Source organism: Bos indicus x Bos taurus, chromosome 23 (genome assembly GCF_003369695.1).
Source record: "Bos indicus x Bos taurus breed Angus x Brahman F1 hybrid chromosome 23, Bos_hybrid_MaternalHap_v2.0, whole genome shotgun sequence".
NCBI lineage: Eukaryota > Metazoa > Chordata > Mammalia > Artiodactyla > Bovidae > Bos > Bos indicus x Bos taurus.
The window spans coordinates 7,249,141-7,266,108 of record NC_040098.1 but is presented as its reverse complement, the minus strand read 5'-3'; the positions used below and the strand labels follow the sequence as shown (position 1 = coordinate 7,266,108).

Here is a 16,968-nt window from a genome sequence, read left to right as displayed (position 1 = left end):
AGACAATGTCTATTCATTCACTAACATCCAGCAAAGTGTCTGGCCCATGAACACTTACTCAATAAAACCCTTCGTAGAAAAGTATTTAATTACACAACTTCTGTGTAACTTAATTGATTAAGAACGTTGGATATAGCTAACTTCAGTTGTCAATAGACAAATATTTGAGCAACACATCGGTTCCATACGTTCATACACGGATCTTTTCTGGGGTCTGGCTCCTCAACCTCTGGGATTGTTGGCCTCACCTGAGACCCATTAGACATGCAGGCCGCTCCTTAGACCTGCTGCATCAGAATCTGAAAATTACAGGACTTACCCAGTGCTTCCTCAGTGCTGGGATATGCTGTGAATCAGGGAATAAAATCTCAAATGTTTTGTTTGGCCAGGCAGACCCCCTAAGTGAGTGAAGTAAATCAGACTTTTAGGTATAAGCACGATCCTAGGTGATCTCTGGTCCTTGACCTTCCTCAGTGGGAGTGGTGGGCACTGTGCTGCCTGGAGATTAGCTTCATCTAACAAGGGTAGTTAGATCCTGTGCAGATCAGGATGCCTGAAGGCCTAGCGTCATAGGCCCCTTGAGCGATTCAAGAGAAAAAGACACAAACCTGCAAGTAAAATGTCTTGACTCAGAGACTGATGACTAACTTCAGTCCTTTTTTTAAATTATGTTTCCCCTTTTTTAAAAAAATTGAAGGATGGTTAATTTACAATGTTATGTTAGCTTCAGGTGTGCAGCAGTGTGATTTAGTTATACATATATGTATATGGGCTTCCCCAGGTGTCTCAGTGGGTAAAGAATCTGTCTGTAATGCAGGAGACACAGGAGACGCGTGTTCGATCCCTGGGTTAGGAAGATCTCCCAGAGGAGGGCATGACAACCCACTCCAGTATTCTTGCCGGGGGAATCCCAAGGACAGAGGAGCCTGGCGGGCTACAGTCCATAGGGCGACAAAGAGTCAGACACAACTGACGTGACTGAGCACACACGTGCATATATATCTATATATTCTTTTAAATTATAGGCAATTATTAATTATTTTATCATAGGCAAGATATGCAATATGGTTCCCTGTGCTATACAGTAGGTCTTTGTTGTTTATCTATTTTATGTACAGTAATGTGTGTCTGTTTACCCCAAACTCCCAGTCTATCCCTCCCTCCCACCTTTCCCTTTTGGGAAGCACATGTTTGTTTTCTATGTCTGAGAGTCTATTTCTATTTTGTATATAAGTTCATTTTTACCACTTTTTCAGATTCCACATGTAAGGGATATCATAGTATATTTGTCTTCCTGAAGCTGAAGAATCGTGAGGGATTTAAGCAGAACGCAGAAGTGCCATAGAACTGGTTTTAGCATCCCTAGTTTGCAAAGTTTCTTACCAGTGAGAAGACTTTGGGGAATGTAGTAAACAAGTCCAATTCTTCACCAATGCAGAATTTCTATAGTTTTGTAAGTCAGAAAACACTCTTTCCTCTGTTTCCTTCCTTCCCTCTTTCATTACTATTTATTCAATATACGTTCTGTGTCTCCTCTGCTGCGTGGCCTCTGTACCAGGTCCAGTCAACCTAAAGGTGAATAGCATCAAAAGGACACAGCATCCAGTGGCTCACACTCTCACCATGACAACACTGTACTCAGAAGCAAAGACCTCTATGTAGGTGCCCCTTCGGTAATTGTCATGTCTGTTTTTGAGAGATGTTCTTAAGTTTACACTCTAGCTTGAGTGGTTCACAAATCTCGGTAGGAGACAGAAGTAGGGGGGATAGCTTCCTGAAGATGAATAGAGTGAAGGAAGTTTACAAGAGGATGTGGTTCAGCTAAAAAGCAATCCTGAGGACTGAATTCTGAAAAGCAGGTGTAGCACCCTCAGCGATTTAAAAATGGGAACGTTTCTTGCTGCACTTCCTCAGGTTCATCATTTCTGGCAGGTGAGAAAAATCTGCTACATCTTTTAGCAGGAGCGAGAGCTGATTCATAAAAGCTAGCGCTCTGGATGCAGTTCCTCAGGTAGATTAAGACTTAATTAAGTGATTTCACCACATTTGGCATAGTTCTTTTTCCTTCTCGCTGTAGGAGTCTCTCCAGTTGCTTGGAGGGGATTTTTATCTGTCTTTGTCACAGAAGTTAGCCCTGAAGATGCAGTGACATTTATGAGGAAGCCCCACACAGGTGACAAATACTCCACAAGGCTTTATATTTGTGTGGTGGCAGCTGTGATCAAGAGGGTAATAAAACTCAACCGAAGGTTTCATTCAAATACCGCTTGTTGATTAGCCCCCAGTGGTGAGTGAGCAAAGGTCTGATGAGTGTTATACAATATCTGGGACTGGAGTTTCCATCTGGGATGAAAGGATGTTTTGTCTCATTTCACCCGAGCTTTCCATTTCATTGATCTGTCTATGTTGAATAAAGGTCTGATGATAAAACTAATAACTTTTCAGGGTATTTTTTTTTTTTTTTGAGACAAAATAGTAATTTGTTCTCCAGCACATTCACCACCAAGTAATCAGGCTTGGAGGACTCTCGCCGTCCTCCTGTAACCACTAACTCTCTGGATAACACGTCATCCGTCTATTAACATATGGGATATATTTCCATGTTTTAGTGTCCTCATTCTCATTCTGACTATGAGAGGCTGTCCCTGCCATGTTTGTTCTCCTCACGTGGCATTTCCAGCTCTTATGCTTTACAAAACCTCTGCATTCAGCATGCATGCCAACCTCAGCATGACAGTGAGTCCCCTACATGCAAAAGAGTTCTGTTCGGAGAGCGTGTTGTAAGTCCAATTTGTTCAGAATTTCAACACAGTTAGACTAGGGTAGGGACCCAGCTAACACAATTGGCTATATAGTACTGTACTGTCATAGGTTTATAATACTTTTCACCCGATAACAGTAAAAACAAACCCACAAAAGAAAACATTTTTAATCTTACAATACCTTGAAAAGTACAGTAGTCTACAGTACAATAGCTGGGATACAGGGGCTGGCATCGAGTGAACAGGCTAGGAGAGCTACTGATGGAGGGTAGAGGAGGTGGGAGATGGTGGAGCTGCGGGGTCGGCAGCAGGAGAGGGAGGCACGCTGCAGTGCGTCTCATGCCTGATGTGACTGGACATGCAGGCGCATGCGCAGGTGGTCCCAGCTTTGAAAGTTTGCAACTCGGAGGCTTGTATGTAGGAGGCTTACTGTATTTCCCTGGAACATTTTGTGATTTTTCTTCCCTAATCAACAAAATTTCAACATGTCGACCCGACGCTCCTTCACTCCCCCTGGAGGGTAGGGGGGATCTAGGGTCACCCAGGGAAACTTGACTTCATTCTATTCTCTAAGGTAATGCTTTCATTTAAACCTTCTTTATTTTCTTTCTCTCTGATTACCTGCAGGTCTTCCACCCTCTCCTCCCCCATCTGTATTCTGCTCTTTAGCCAGGGCGATGTCTTTTGACGTGACAATCTGATCACGTGTGCCCCTGTCTCCCTTGGAGATTCAAGGACTTCTCACTCTTTAGAGAATGAAGCCCAGAATCCTCGTCTGACATCCAAGCTTCATTTTCTTGCGTCTCCTGTGTGGAGACACCCATTGCCCCAGACACTCTGAACTACTTCTGATCTCTGAACTGTATGCTCTTGCCTTTAGCACCTGGCCTTCCCTTTTGCAACGTGGCACACACCCCACTCCCTCCGTCTGTCTGCCCCCACACCCCACTCCCTCCGTCTGTCTGTCCCCACCGCCAACTCCCGAGCGTCTTCCAAGCGGCGTATTACCACTTTCCGCTGCTTTGAAAACACCGTCTCCAGAGACTGTCACCCAGACTCCAATCATGACTCTGCCACTTACTAGCTCCAGACCTTGAAGAAGTCATCATCCCATCTCTTGGTGCTTTGGTTTCGTTTGTGAAACAGGGTAAAATTAGTGCTCACCTCACTAGATTGCTCTTAACACTGTATAAGCAAATGAGTGAGTGAGTGATGTCGCTCAGTCCTGTCCAACTCTTTGCAATCCCATGGACTGTACCCTGCCAGGCTCCTCTGTCCATAGGATTCTCCAGGCAAGAATATTGGAGTGGGTTGCCATTTCCTTCTCCAGGGGATCCTCCTGACCCAAGGATGGAACATGGGTCTCCTGCATTGCAGGCAGATTCTTTACCACTTGAGCCGCCAGGGAAGCCTATATAAACACATACATATAATGAATTTGTCATGTGAGGAAACTATAAATTATTATGATTTACTCCATTAACAGTATCACAGTTTATATGTTTTTAGTCACCTCAAGGATAATCAAAAAGCAAACCTGCTGGGTCACAAGATCATAAATAGAAGAAAGCATTCCAAAGCCAAATATAAGTGATCTGGGGATTACCAGTTAATTAGAATCAGTCGTTTGCTGTTATTTTTTGTTGGTTAAGAGAGCTCACACATAGTTTTTGAAATTCCAGATTAAAATATATTTTAGGATTTAAATGAATGAATACCTATATTGAAAAAATAAAATGTAAAATAGATGTCAGATAATTACTCAATTGCTTTTCCAATGTCAGTTGAATATTGGGACAACATTTTCAAATTTCAGGATTTTTATCCTATTGTATCTTAGAAGAATGGAGATTGACATTTGTATAGATTCTGATGATTCATATAATTACCGTACCACTTAGCCTAGGTATGCTTAAGATTTTGCTGTCTCCGGGACTCAGGTTTGAGTTTTGAAGGGGTACATAGCATCTGATCCTAAGCCAGGTTTAGGATCTCAGGGGACCCTGATCAACAGGGGAAAGCAAGTGCTTTCAGCTGAATTTTGGAAAGCTGTTTGGATTTCTAGTTGGTTTGGGGCCAGATCACGCTTCCATTTAAAGTAATGATCTCAGGATTCTAGGAGCCCTGATGTTTTGACACCCAGGGTATTTCACAGTTGGGACAGATTTAACAAAGCTATAGCTTTAAATAAAAGCAGACTACATTCTTGAACATGGGCTGGAACAGAGGGAAACTTCAGGAAACTTTAAGGAGATGGGACTTCCTTGGCCTCCCTGGCAGCCACTGGTGATGTCCACCTGGGGCCAAGGCTGCACTCCTGGGACCCTCCGAATTGCCTTGGAGCTGGTTACTGATCTGATGATTCACTGATCAAATCAGGATAAGATGAGGGTAAAGGGCAGGCAATTATTTCCATAGCCTGGATTTGCCCAGGATCATAGTAGAAGCTGGGACATTTCTGGGAAATCAAGTATCGTGGTTACTTTAAAGCTGGAGTGAGGAGAGACGGTTAAAAAATAAAGGGGGTAAACAGATCTATTACAAATGATTGCCTTCCCCTTGTCTGTGTGCCTCATTCTGTCTGCCTCTTTTGCTTGCATATCTATGACTTTCTTCTTTCCTAATAGGTTTAAGGGTATGTATAGTGCTCAGAAAACCCATGCAATAATAAAAAATTTCCTATAAAACCAAAGAACCTCCCTCTGTTAACGTGCCACTGTGTTGTAAACTGCGTTATCATGGTGGCATCTGGTAAGACTGCAGTGTTTATGAAGCCCTTGTGTTTTGAGATTCTTTATGTTTACAGTAGTGCACAGTGTTTTACATTTCATATAGCATTAACTATCTGCAGAGGCACCTGCATTGCTGGTCTGAACATGATTTGTCTCTTTTGCTTTGGAGCGTTTCAGTTTGAGGGTTGTTGTGAGAAAATAGATTTAACTTCATTTCCTCTCTCTGAGAACTGCCAGTGTATGTTAACAGTCATTCATTCAGTAAACATTTAATAACTGTCTATGCTGTGTGCCAAGCACTGTTCGAGTGTATGTAGGATGCAGAGAGAAATAAGATGTGGTTTTAGGCTCTAAGGATTCACCATCTGCTAAAAATTTTTTCTATGTTAAGAATACCTTCCTTTGTTTTTAGTAACAATTAAATCTTAATGTTTACACTTGGTAGAATCTACTATGATCGGCAATACTATACTTGCATCATCATTTAACTGCCAACTTAAATATAAACTTTTATCTCTCCTTACCTCTATCTCTGATCACATCCTGGGCGTCTTTTCTGTGAAGCTGAGTCATCCAATGATGGCTATTCCGGAACACGAAACCCTTGATTCCAAAGAGGTAAATGTAGAATATAATTGAACATCCGCTTATCCATCTCCATGTAATACTGGATTGTAGAAGTAAGCCAATCTTCTATTAAAAATTAATAAAATCTGTTTTATTTTAAAGAAAGAATGAACGGGCCTACTCTGTGTTGTTCAGAAGCATCTGATAGTTAAGGAGTAAATTCTTGCTTCTCAATGTGGAAGGTGGTACTAGAGGTGCCCATGTATGTACCACTTTGATCACAAACTACTTCTATCTCATCTATTTTTGTGATTTTTCTCTCTGGATTCATTATGTGAAGCCATTGTTGTTTTCTTTTTCTAGAAGGTCAGTGCATGTCCCACAATATTTATAAGTGTCTTCTGAGTTAGGAATCCCAGGACCATCTGGTAGCTCAGTTTTCCAACTCCCACATGAATTTTGCACGTGGTGGGTAGCATACAGGCAAAAGTGCAAATATACAGGCAAATATAGCTCTAAATTTCATTCAAATATTGAGCCATTTTCACATTTGAGCTGACAGAGAAAAGTAAGTGAAAAGACCTTTCTTAGTTTTAAAAAATGCTATACCAAAGGGGCAAGAAAAAATTCTATAAAAAAATGGAATTTTCTGTCGAGCAAGACTAATTGAGCATTGTTTTCTTCTATATCCCTTTAGGCAAAGTGGTAAAGGTGAGGGAAAAAAGTACTTTTTACAGGACTTGTCTTTATGGAGGTAAAAAGTGAATTCATTCATTCATTCTAGATACCCTTACAAATTAGTCATGCTCAATTGTGTAGCCTCCAAGTTTAAAAATATATATAATACGATAATACAAAAGAGAGATAAAAATAATAAAATTCCAAATAAAATTATAAATGAAATCTGAATTTTTCCCCAAAGCATATTTTCCACAGTTTGGGGTATATTTTATAAACTGACATCCCAATTTATGCAAATTTTGAAATTTCTAACATACAGTATTGATGTGTCCCACTGCTATAACCTTAGTTATTAAAATATAAAGGCATGCTATGAATAGGCATGGATTTGTATCCTTGACCATATCTCTGATGTTTTTTAGAACCAGGATTATTGGTGTAATGGGAAAATTTTGATACATGTAGCCAAGTTGTATTGCTGAAAAATTTTAGCAGTTCTTATCAGAAGCCTGTTGATTTCTGTGTACTCATGCCAGCATTAAGAATGATTATAATTACCAATTTATTGAGAGTTTACTATATGTTAGCATGCTGTGCACTTTAGATGCATTGTTTTACTTAATCGTCAAAAAACATTGTAAGTTGAGTATTACTTTTCCCGTTTTACAGAGGAGGAAACTGGGGCCGAGGGGTATCCATTTATTGATAATCTATATGTCATCTGATATCACATACATGGGATCTACAGTATGATACCAATGAACTTCTTTACAAAACAGACATACTCATCGATATAGAAAATCACAAAGTTAATAAGGGAAAAAGAGAGGAGGGTAAATTGGAAGGTGTGGGTTAATAGATACCCACTACTGTGCGTAAAATAGTTAAACAAGGTCCTACTGTGTAGCACAGGGAACCATATTCAGTATCTTGTAATAACCTATCATGGAAAAGAATCTGAAAAAGAATATATGTATATATATTTATGGATATATAAATACATTCTTTTTCAGATTCTTTTCCAAGGGGTTATATATATTATATATAATATATTAATATTATATGTATAACTGAATCACTTTGCTGCACACAAGAAACTAACATAAAATTGTAAATCAGACTACATTTCAATAAAAATAAATATATATCAAACTAAAAAAAATAAAAGAAGAAATGTTTTTGATAATTAAACTACCATTTTAGGCATCCATGTGCAGGATTTTGCTTAGTTACACTGGCACATAGGGGAGTGATTTAATAACTTTAGATAATTTCTTATGATGTGTGATCAACAGTAATATTTACCTGTGCACTTTCCCCAAATCTTCTTTTTGGTATTTATTTACCCTCAAAGCACCAAACAAGTAAACTACCTGTTTTTATAATGCAATTATTGTCTTATGACCATATGGTCTAGAGAGTAAAGTATGCTAGTTACCAATCCATTGCAAACAGACATTCATGGAAGGACCTTGAGCAGATCTCAGAATTCCCCTCTTGGTTTTCTCTCATTTCCTGCCTTTCGGACTACCAGATTGCTGTTTCTTTTGCTTGATCCTGCTATTTGTAGGCACTAGTTTTTCAAATTAGTTCAGGTATTCAGTTAAAAACAACCTTAGATTTACTTGATTTAATTTAATCATTATTTTTATGAGCCCTATATTTTATAAAGTCTATTTGAAAGGGCTTCCCTTGTGGCTCAGCTAGTAACAAATCTGCCTGAAATGTGGGATTTAATTTGGTCATTATTTTTATAAGCCCTATACTTTATAAAGTCCATTTAAAAACAGCTAACTCAAAACAGTTCAGCTGCTCATCTGGGACAGTAGTTCTTAGCTCTGGCTCAGCATTAAAATCTCCTGGGACTTTTTTTTTCAGCTATGCCAGTGGCTTGTGAAATCTTAGTTCTCCAACCAGGGATCTAACCTGTGGCCCGTGCACTGGGAGTAGAGTCTTAGCTACTGGACTACCAAGGAAGTCCCCTCCTAGGACTTTTTAAAGCCCAAAAGTGCACTTCCACTAGGAAAATGGAATCAAGAATCTTTGCTTTTGTCTGACTCTGTGCGACCCCACAGACGGCAGCCCACCAGGCTCCCCCGTCCCTGGGATTCTCCAGGCAAAAACACTGGAGTGGGTCAAGAATCTCTAGAGGTGGGCAAAGGCAGGTTTAAAATCTCTGCTGATGATTTACATGTATGAGCAGAGTTGAGAGCCTCAAATTCTAGCTCCTTCATTGTCATCTAGAAAAGCCAATCAAGTCAGTCTTGGAAACAAAAATTTGAAATCATAAAACAACATTGCTTTAGGGAATGCTGGCTTCCCAGGTGGCTCAGAGGTTAAAGCGTTTGCCTGCAATGCGGGAGACTTGGGTTCGATCCCTGGGTTGGGAAGATGCCCTGGAGAAGGAAGTGGCAACCCACTCCAGTATTCTTGCCTGGAAAATCCAATGGACAGAGGAGCCTGGTAGGCTACCGTCCATGGGGTCACAAAGAGTCGGACATGACTGAGCGATTTCACTTCACTTCACTTGCATTAGTAAGATTTGGGTCACAAATTCTTCCTGTCTACTGTCATAAAAGTTTAGCCTATACTGTAAGCTATGGTAGGTTACATTTGAGAGATCTGTTCTACATTGAGATTCACTGTTACTGAGTTAATAAAACCGAATATTTTCTTTTTCCTTTGACATTCTACACAAGGTTTGGAAAATACTTAGACTGGGGTTGGGCGTAACATCTGATGTGAACTAAGTCCAGGGGCTTTTGTTGTTGTTCGGTTGCTAAGTTGTGTCTGAGGAAGAAGGCGAGATCCCTAAATAATGAATTTAACCATGGTGAACAGCTGGCTGATCAGTTTTCAAAGACGGTCACTTGCATAGATTTCTTCTTCTTTTGAGTTCCTTTGCATTTATTTTTTTAAAGTAATTTCATTGAAATACAGTTGATTCACAGTATTGTTATTAACTTAAGCTCTACAGCAAAGTGATTCAGTTATACATATATACATTCTTTTTCATATTCTTTTCCATTATGCTTTATTTCAAAGGATATTGAATGTACTTCCCTGTGCCATACAGTAGGACTTTGCTGTTTGCTGCTGCTGCTAAGTCGCTTCAGTCGTGTCCGACTCTGTGTGACCCCATAGACGGCAGCCCACTAGGCCCCGCCGTCCCTGGGATTCTCCAGGCAAGAACACTGGAGTGGGTTGCCATTTTCTTCTCCAATGCATGAAAGTGAAAAGTGAAAGTGAAGTCGCTCAGTCGTGTCTGACTCTTAGCGACCCCATGGACTGTAGCCCACCAGGCTCCTCCGTCCATGGGATTTTCCAGGCAAGAGTACTGGAGTCGGGTGCCATTGCCTTCTCCCATATATAGTAGTTTGCCCCTGCTAATCCTAAACGCCCAATCTTTCTCCCTTTTTCTGCCACTTCCCCTGCAACCCCAAGCCTGTTCTCTATATCCATTTCTGTTTTGTAGATATGTTCATTTGTGGTGTATTTTAGATTCCACATATAAGAGATATCACATGGTATATGTCTTTCTCTTTCTGACTTATTTCTCTTGGTATGATAGTCTCTAGGTCCACGTATGTTGCCGTAAATGACATTATTTAATTCTTTTATATGGCTTAGTAGGATTCCACGTATATATGTGTATATGTGTATGTGTGTATATATATGTATATGTGTGTATGTGTTTATATATGTATGTATGTGTATATATATGTATGTATATGTGTGTATATATATATATGTAGTTGTGTGTGTGTATATATATGTGTGTGTGTGTATACACACGTTGCATCTTTTTTATCCACTCATCTGTTGATGGACATTTAGGTTATTTCCATGTCTTGTCTATTGTAAATAGTGCAGCTATGAACATAGGGGCTCATGTATCTTTTTGAATTAGTTTTGTCTTGATATATGCCCAGGAGTGGAATTACTGGATCCTATGACAATTCTGTCTTTGTTTTTTTTTGAGGAAGCTTTACACTCTTTTCCATAGTGGCTTTACCAATTTACATTCCCATCAACAATTGTTGACATCGTTGCAGTTCAACATATAACACCATCTCATTTAGAGCAGACTCTCTGCCTGAGATAATGCTTTCTGGTTATAGTTACTTAGAAAAAATTAATTTCCATTAACAGTCATCATCATCATTTCTGATTGTATTCCTCATGTCTGGTGAATTCAGCAACTCGGATCCACAACCAGTCCAGATAGCTCACTGCTCTCTCTACAAGTTTAAATGTGAAAGTCAGGCTGGGAATGAGATATAACCGACCTGCCAGTCTTCACATTACCTGCTACATGCAATCCTAGGCCTATTTCATTTTTAACTTGAGAGTCAATTGATTTCCAAGATTAAATATGCATTTGGTTCTGAACTTTCAGATCCATTTGTTATTAACACAACTGGAGAGCTAATCAGTCACTACTTGCTCATAAAACACATACTAGGCAAATTCTTCTCCTGTGTTCTTATTCCTTCTCTTTGCAGATTTTTGATAAATACTTGAGTTGACAAGATAACAATTCTGCTGGCAAGGTGACCGTCTAGGATCGATTTACTGCTGTGGTGTATAGAAGATTTTGTGTTCATTTTATTTTTAATTCCAGAACCTCCATTGATGTCTCAAGTTCTAATTTTATGGGACAAGTGTCTCATTCCTTTATGTTTATTCTCCAGATGAGAACACAGAAAAGAGAAAAATAAGTTATTTGTCCATGGAAGCCACTCTCATTTTTTTGTTTGATTCAAGGGTAAAAATGGAATTATCAAGAGGAATGGGCCCACTCTGTGCCCTGCAAGCAATTTCCCATAAATATTATTTATCAAAATCAAACTTTGATAAATCTTGGATTGCGGTGTTCAAGGTTGTAACCTTATAGAAGAACTTGGTATCTGTATATTTGTAACTACTGATGAAAAGAAGATTCATATGCTTTGATTGACAACTGGTTGGAGGTCCAGGTCACCTCATATGAATACCTGGGTAGATCCCTACTTTGCCCAGGCATCCAGGTGGGCAAGGAAAAATAGAAAGAAAGATATCTGACCGCCAGATTTGCAGCGTTGAACCTTATCAACGTGACCTTTCTGTGTTGAAAGCCTACAGCCTGTGTTGAGGAAATAAAATTAAAATAAATATTTTTTACCAACCCAAGAGTCCTCCTCACAAAGGTAGTAGAGAAGAGAAAGCACTTTTATTATTGACTAAGCATTCAACCAGACTGTGATGTCTATCACAAGCACCAAACGATCACAAAGACAGAAGACATCTCACCCTTCATATAGCCAAGTAGGTTTAACCCATTATATATACATTCTCGAGATAAACAATAATTCGATTTACCCTCAGATAAGAGGACTTGACAAATAGTGTTTATTCCACTTAGCTCATTCTAAATCAACTGGTAATTGGGAGGACCACCTGTGTTAGTTCATTGACTTTATACAAAGGAAAAAGAAACTTCTCCTATCTTTATGACAGGAGCTATTTTTACAACTTTGAGCCAGGTGTCAACTAAAGTTAGACTCCCATCCTTCCTGAGAACCTAGGAGAAACTTAGAGATAAGGCTTCTTCTATCTCCTTGGATGTTTACCTTTAAAGGAGATGGTTGTCAAGTCCTTGAGGCTCTTCTGAGTCTTAAAACTGATAAGATGCCCATCTAGATTTCACAAGGATGTATCTCCATTTCCAAGAGAGGAGACAAGTTTTCTGAAACAAATGCTCTAAGAACAAGGGAGGGAAATTTCTTCCTTTACTTTCAGCAAGGGTAATTAAGCCTCTCAAACATTTTTATTTGTCCTTATACCTGGCTGATATGAAGTAGTACCAGAATCTGAGAGTCTGATTCTAAAATAGCCACTAAAGAGAAACAAGTCTCATTGATTTTTCTTTTCTCAGGACTCAGTTATAAATATTATAGGAGCGGTGAGGGTTTGACAGTTTGGGGGTTTTTCCTTCAAAGTCGTTTCAATAGATTCATGTTGGGTTTTATATTATAATGAATCATGGTAAAAGGCTGAGCAGAAGTCGGAAAGTTGAAGGACTGACCTTCTTGTGGGCATTAGCTTTTCGAGATAAACAAAACAAAATAATAGAATCAGGGTTAATAACTATTCAGGGCTCAGGTCACCAGATATTAAATTTTTTTGACTCCAAATTCAACATTGTCTTTCCTAGAATCCGTTAGACCTGCATTCTCTACCTACCATCCTATCCACATAGGACCTTAGCTGCTGAATATTTTGTCACTTCTGTCTTATGGATAATAAATTCTGATGCTAGATCTTATATTTTTACACCAACTTTAGTAGTTATGCAAATGTCCAAAATATATTTTAAATGTTTCAGAAAAAATTAATATGTAACTGTTAATAAATTATTAGATACATTTTCTGGAAATGACAGTTTGCTTTGTATACCTGAAGTCTGGCTTCATCTTTACAAGAAGACATGTGTAGATCATGCTCTTTCATTTGACAGATAAGATTGTTCAGAGTTGGTTATATATTGAAAGGGAAGGAAAAATCAATTTACACAGCACATTCTTTAAGAAAGTGCTTCTGTCACACTGGCTTAAAGTTTCACAACACTGCATCACTTATTACCTAAAGTTAACTTTAAACAAAAACCACTTTTGGAATGTGACTCTGTTCAAAATTGCAATTTTCTGAATATCTTATGGTCTTTCCTATATATATTTTTTATTCAAAATAACTTTGTTGTACAGCTGGTGACAGGATATAATACTGAGCCTTCACTGCTGGGAAGTAGCCTGAAAATAATAATGTATTTATTTTATTAATGATTTACATATGTCTTAAATGTAGACATTTGTTTTTCCTGAGTAATTCAGCTCCTTACCTACATTGAGATTGGCAAAGAAAATAGAAAAGTCACAAAAGGTATAAAATGTTGACTCAACCTGTCATAACATCATGTCATTTCAAACCAGCTGCTGAATGGTGGTGGTAAACACGGCTTTGACCTTTCAGTGGGTTCAGAGGAGATGAGAAATGGTGCTCAGTTTCCCAGCCTGGTGTCAGGGCATGAGATGCTCAGTCCTCTGCTATCTGATCTAATTATTTCTATAATTATAACATCTTACATTTGAAAGAGAATTGAGAGGGCCTTTTGTCCAATATTTAATTGTATGTTATAATCCCGTATATCCTTAAATTCTCTGTTGAAACTCTTCTGGGGCAGAGTTTACCATTTACAAGTCAAACATGTTATATGCTTTAATATGGATGAAACAAACTAATGACCGTATGACCAACAAAAACAAACAGGAAACATTGAACAAATGAGTATTTAATTACGAATACTGTGTTCTTGGGCATGGTATTTAATCTTTTAGAGCCTCAATTTCATTCTCTGTAAAGTTAGATCAAAGGATTATGAAGATTTACATTCATGTGTGTAAAGTGTTTAGTATATAAAATACATAGCCCTTCATAAGAGTTAGTCAAAGATGATGATTTCTTTAAATATCTCAAATACCAAATGTTGCTGCTGCTGTGCTTAGTCGCTCAGTCATGTCCAACTCTTTGTGACCCCATAGACTGTAGCCCGCCAGACTCCTCTGTCCATGGGGATTCTCCAGGCAAGAATACTGGAGTGGGTAGACTATCCCTTCTCCAGGGGAACTTCCAGACCTAGGAATCGAACCAGGGTCTCCTGCATTGTAGGTGGATTCTTTACCATCTGAGCTACCCAGGAAGCCCACCAAGTGTTGCTACTCTCAGGAAAATAAAAAAACATGCTCATTTTTATTTGTTAGAAGGAAAAAGGAGGTGATGTCATTGAGGCATTTTTCTCCTTTTGTTCTAAAACTTCAGAGAATTCAAATGTTGAAAACTACAACTCATTTATTTCATGACTATTGGTTTTCTGTGGCCAGAACAAATCAGTACAGGAGTGCAGCTACCTCTTGTTTTTAGCAACTTTTCCTCCACCTCCTCCTAATCTGGCAAAGGAAGGCTCTCCTCTGTGACTCGGGCATGTCCTGTTCCTCTGTCCTGCTCAGCCACTTGGCTTTGCTGCATGCAGTTTTCCTGTCTGCTTCCCTCAGGCCTTGCACGTCCCCCGTATCCCCGATGGAGCGGCTCTGAGCCACAGCTCTCTCAGACCGTGGCTTCTTCACCCCTTGGTCTGGCTCAGGACAAAAAACCAACCAACAGAACAAACAAATAAAAACACTGAACTGATTTGTAAAACAGAAACAGAGTCACAGATGTGGAAAACAAGTCTGTGGTTACTGAGGGGAAATGGGGGAGAGGGAGGGATAAATTAGAAGGCTGGTATTGACATATAAACACTGCTATATATAAAATAATCAATGAGGCCCTACCACAGCACAGAGAACTATACTCCTTTTCCTATGATAGATACACCCTACTATGTATAAAATAGATGACTAATAAGGGCCTACTGTGTAGCACAGGGAACTATACCCAGCGTTCTATGATGGCCTATGTGGGAAAAGAACCTAAATAAGAATAGATGTGTATACATGTGTAACTGAATCACTTTGCTGCACACCTGAAACTAACATGGCCTTGTAAATCAACCATACTCCCCCCCCCCACCCAAAATTTAAACAAAAACAACAAATCACAAAACAGAGAGTTGCCTGCAGAAGAGACACTGACCTCCCTCAATTTCCACTAGCGTTTTTGGAATGTTCCGTTGATAGCCATGCATTGGCACCTGCAAATATATAGTTATAGTCTTTCTTTTCAATGTCATTTTATCACATTGCTCTATTAGAGTACAGTTTTAGAACTAAATTTCTCTTTTGTCCTCCTCTCTGATATTTCCTTTTATACTTCTTTCTAGACTGATATAATCTGCTAATACTGATCTCCACTCAGTTAAGTTTACCTTATCTGCTCCAGACCATGTAATCTTATCAAACAGAGATTGAAGGATAAAAAAATCAGTGGAACCACCCCACTACTCCATAGCAGCCTTGGGAAGCCAATGGAATTAATATGTGAAAAAAAAGGCAAGAGGTTCATTTGCTGCCTCCTGCTTTTGTAATGTCCCATTTTGGAAATCCAATCCCAATTCACTTTACCTTCTCTGTGATTTAGAGGCTACATTTTAGGGAATGATGCATTTAACACTAAAGAAGAAGTTGGCAGCAGCCAAGTCATTGAAGGATGAGGGTTGTGGGTGGGATATGGCAGGGCTGTTCCTCAAGGTGGCACCAGCCCCTCAAAGCCATTGTCACCCCTTGCAGGAGGTCAGAACTGCTGTGCTGAGCTCTGGAGAGACCGGGGTCTGATTTGAAGGTACCACCGGGTGTCTTTATCCTACCATTAACTGTATAACAAAAAAGAAAACAGCTACCGAGAAAAACAACAAACAAAAACTTCCTACTCCAAATCATTTTTATATGAAATGCTATACCTGGGTATGAATGGGCATGTTTTTTAAAGTTCTGTCTCCATTAACCTGACTACTGTTTCCTCTTATTTTGCAGCAATGAAGATCGAGCGGAAGTGAACACTCAGGCTGGGCTGAAGTTTTTGGAACGCTGGTGCTAATCACTTGCTAGATTTAACTTTTATCACTCTTTTTTCAGCCTTAGTGTTTTCCTTATGAGCTGCAGTGAAACTAAAAAAGTTCCCTGCGGACATATAACATGGCAGTAGTCACTAACACCCCGCTTAGAAGAGATTTCCCTACCGTTTCTCCCACCACTGTTAGAGCCTTGAATGCCTTCCATTAAGCTGACAGCAATACTAACACGCCCCTCTGTTTAGCAGGCAAATAAAAAAGAAACATGGGGAAATAGACGGATGGGCGTGATGATTTTTCAACACCAGTTTTATTTTATGCATACGTTACTGTCTGAATCAGGTTATATTTCCCTACTGCTTAATTATTTTTACACATTAAAAAAAAAAAAAGTAGCTTTTTGCAAAGGAGTCCCTGCCTGCTTTCAGGGCTTCACTGGGAAACTCTTGAAGGTGTGAAAGCTGGTATTGACACAAACACGCGCTGTTGTCCTGTTTGGGTTCTGCGCTTCCTGGGACGTGCAGACCGTCAAGTGTAGGTCGTGTTGCTGAGCTGTCCTCCATCACTGTTTCTCTGACTGTCACCACGTGATTCTTGCAGAGGCTGCTTCAGAGTTAGTTTGTACCCATCATCTTGGGAGCAGCCGAGACCGGAGAGCAAACCACCCTGTCGCAGACAGTCC

General features: G+C 39.5%; 1 protein-coding gene across 12 annotated transcripts in view; it reads left to right on the top strand.

Annotated features, from left to right (window-relative positions):
• The window catches only part of MLIP (muscular LMNA interacting protein), a 295,087-nt gene extending 278,523 nt beyond the window's left edge, over window positions 1-16,564 (top strand). For 8 of the 12 annotated variants that reach the window (XM_027524178.1, XM_027524174.1, XM_027524168.1 and 5 more), the window contains 2 exons: window positions 6,059-6,174; window positions 16,249-16,564. In XM_027524178.1, coding sequence (XP_027379979.1) covers window positions 6,059-6,133 — 75 coding nt within the window. In that variant the 3' untranslated portion in view covers window positions 6,134-6,174; window positions 16,249-16,564. The remainder of the gene's footprint in view (window positions 1-6,058; window positions 6,175-16,248) is intronic. The other 4 variants (XM_027524177.1, XM_027524176.1, XM_027524170.1 and 1 more) reach the window with 2 other exon arrangements.
• Window positions 16,565-16,968: the final 404 nt, after the last annotated feature.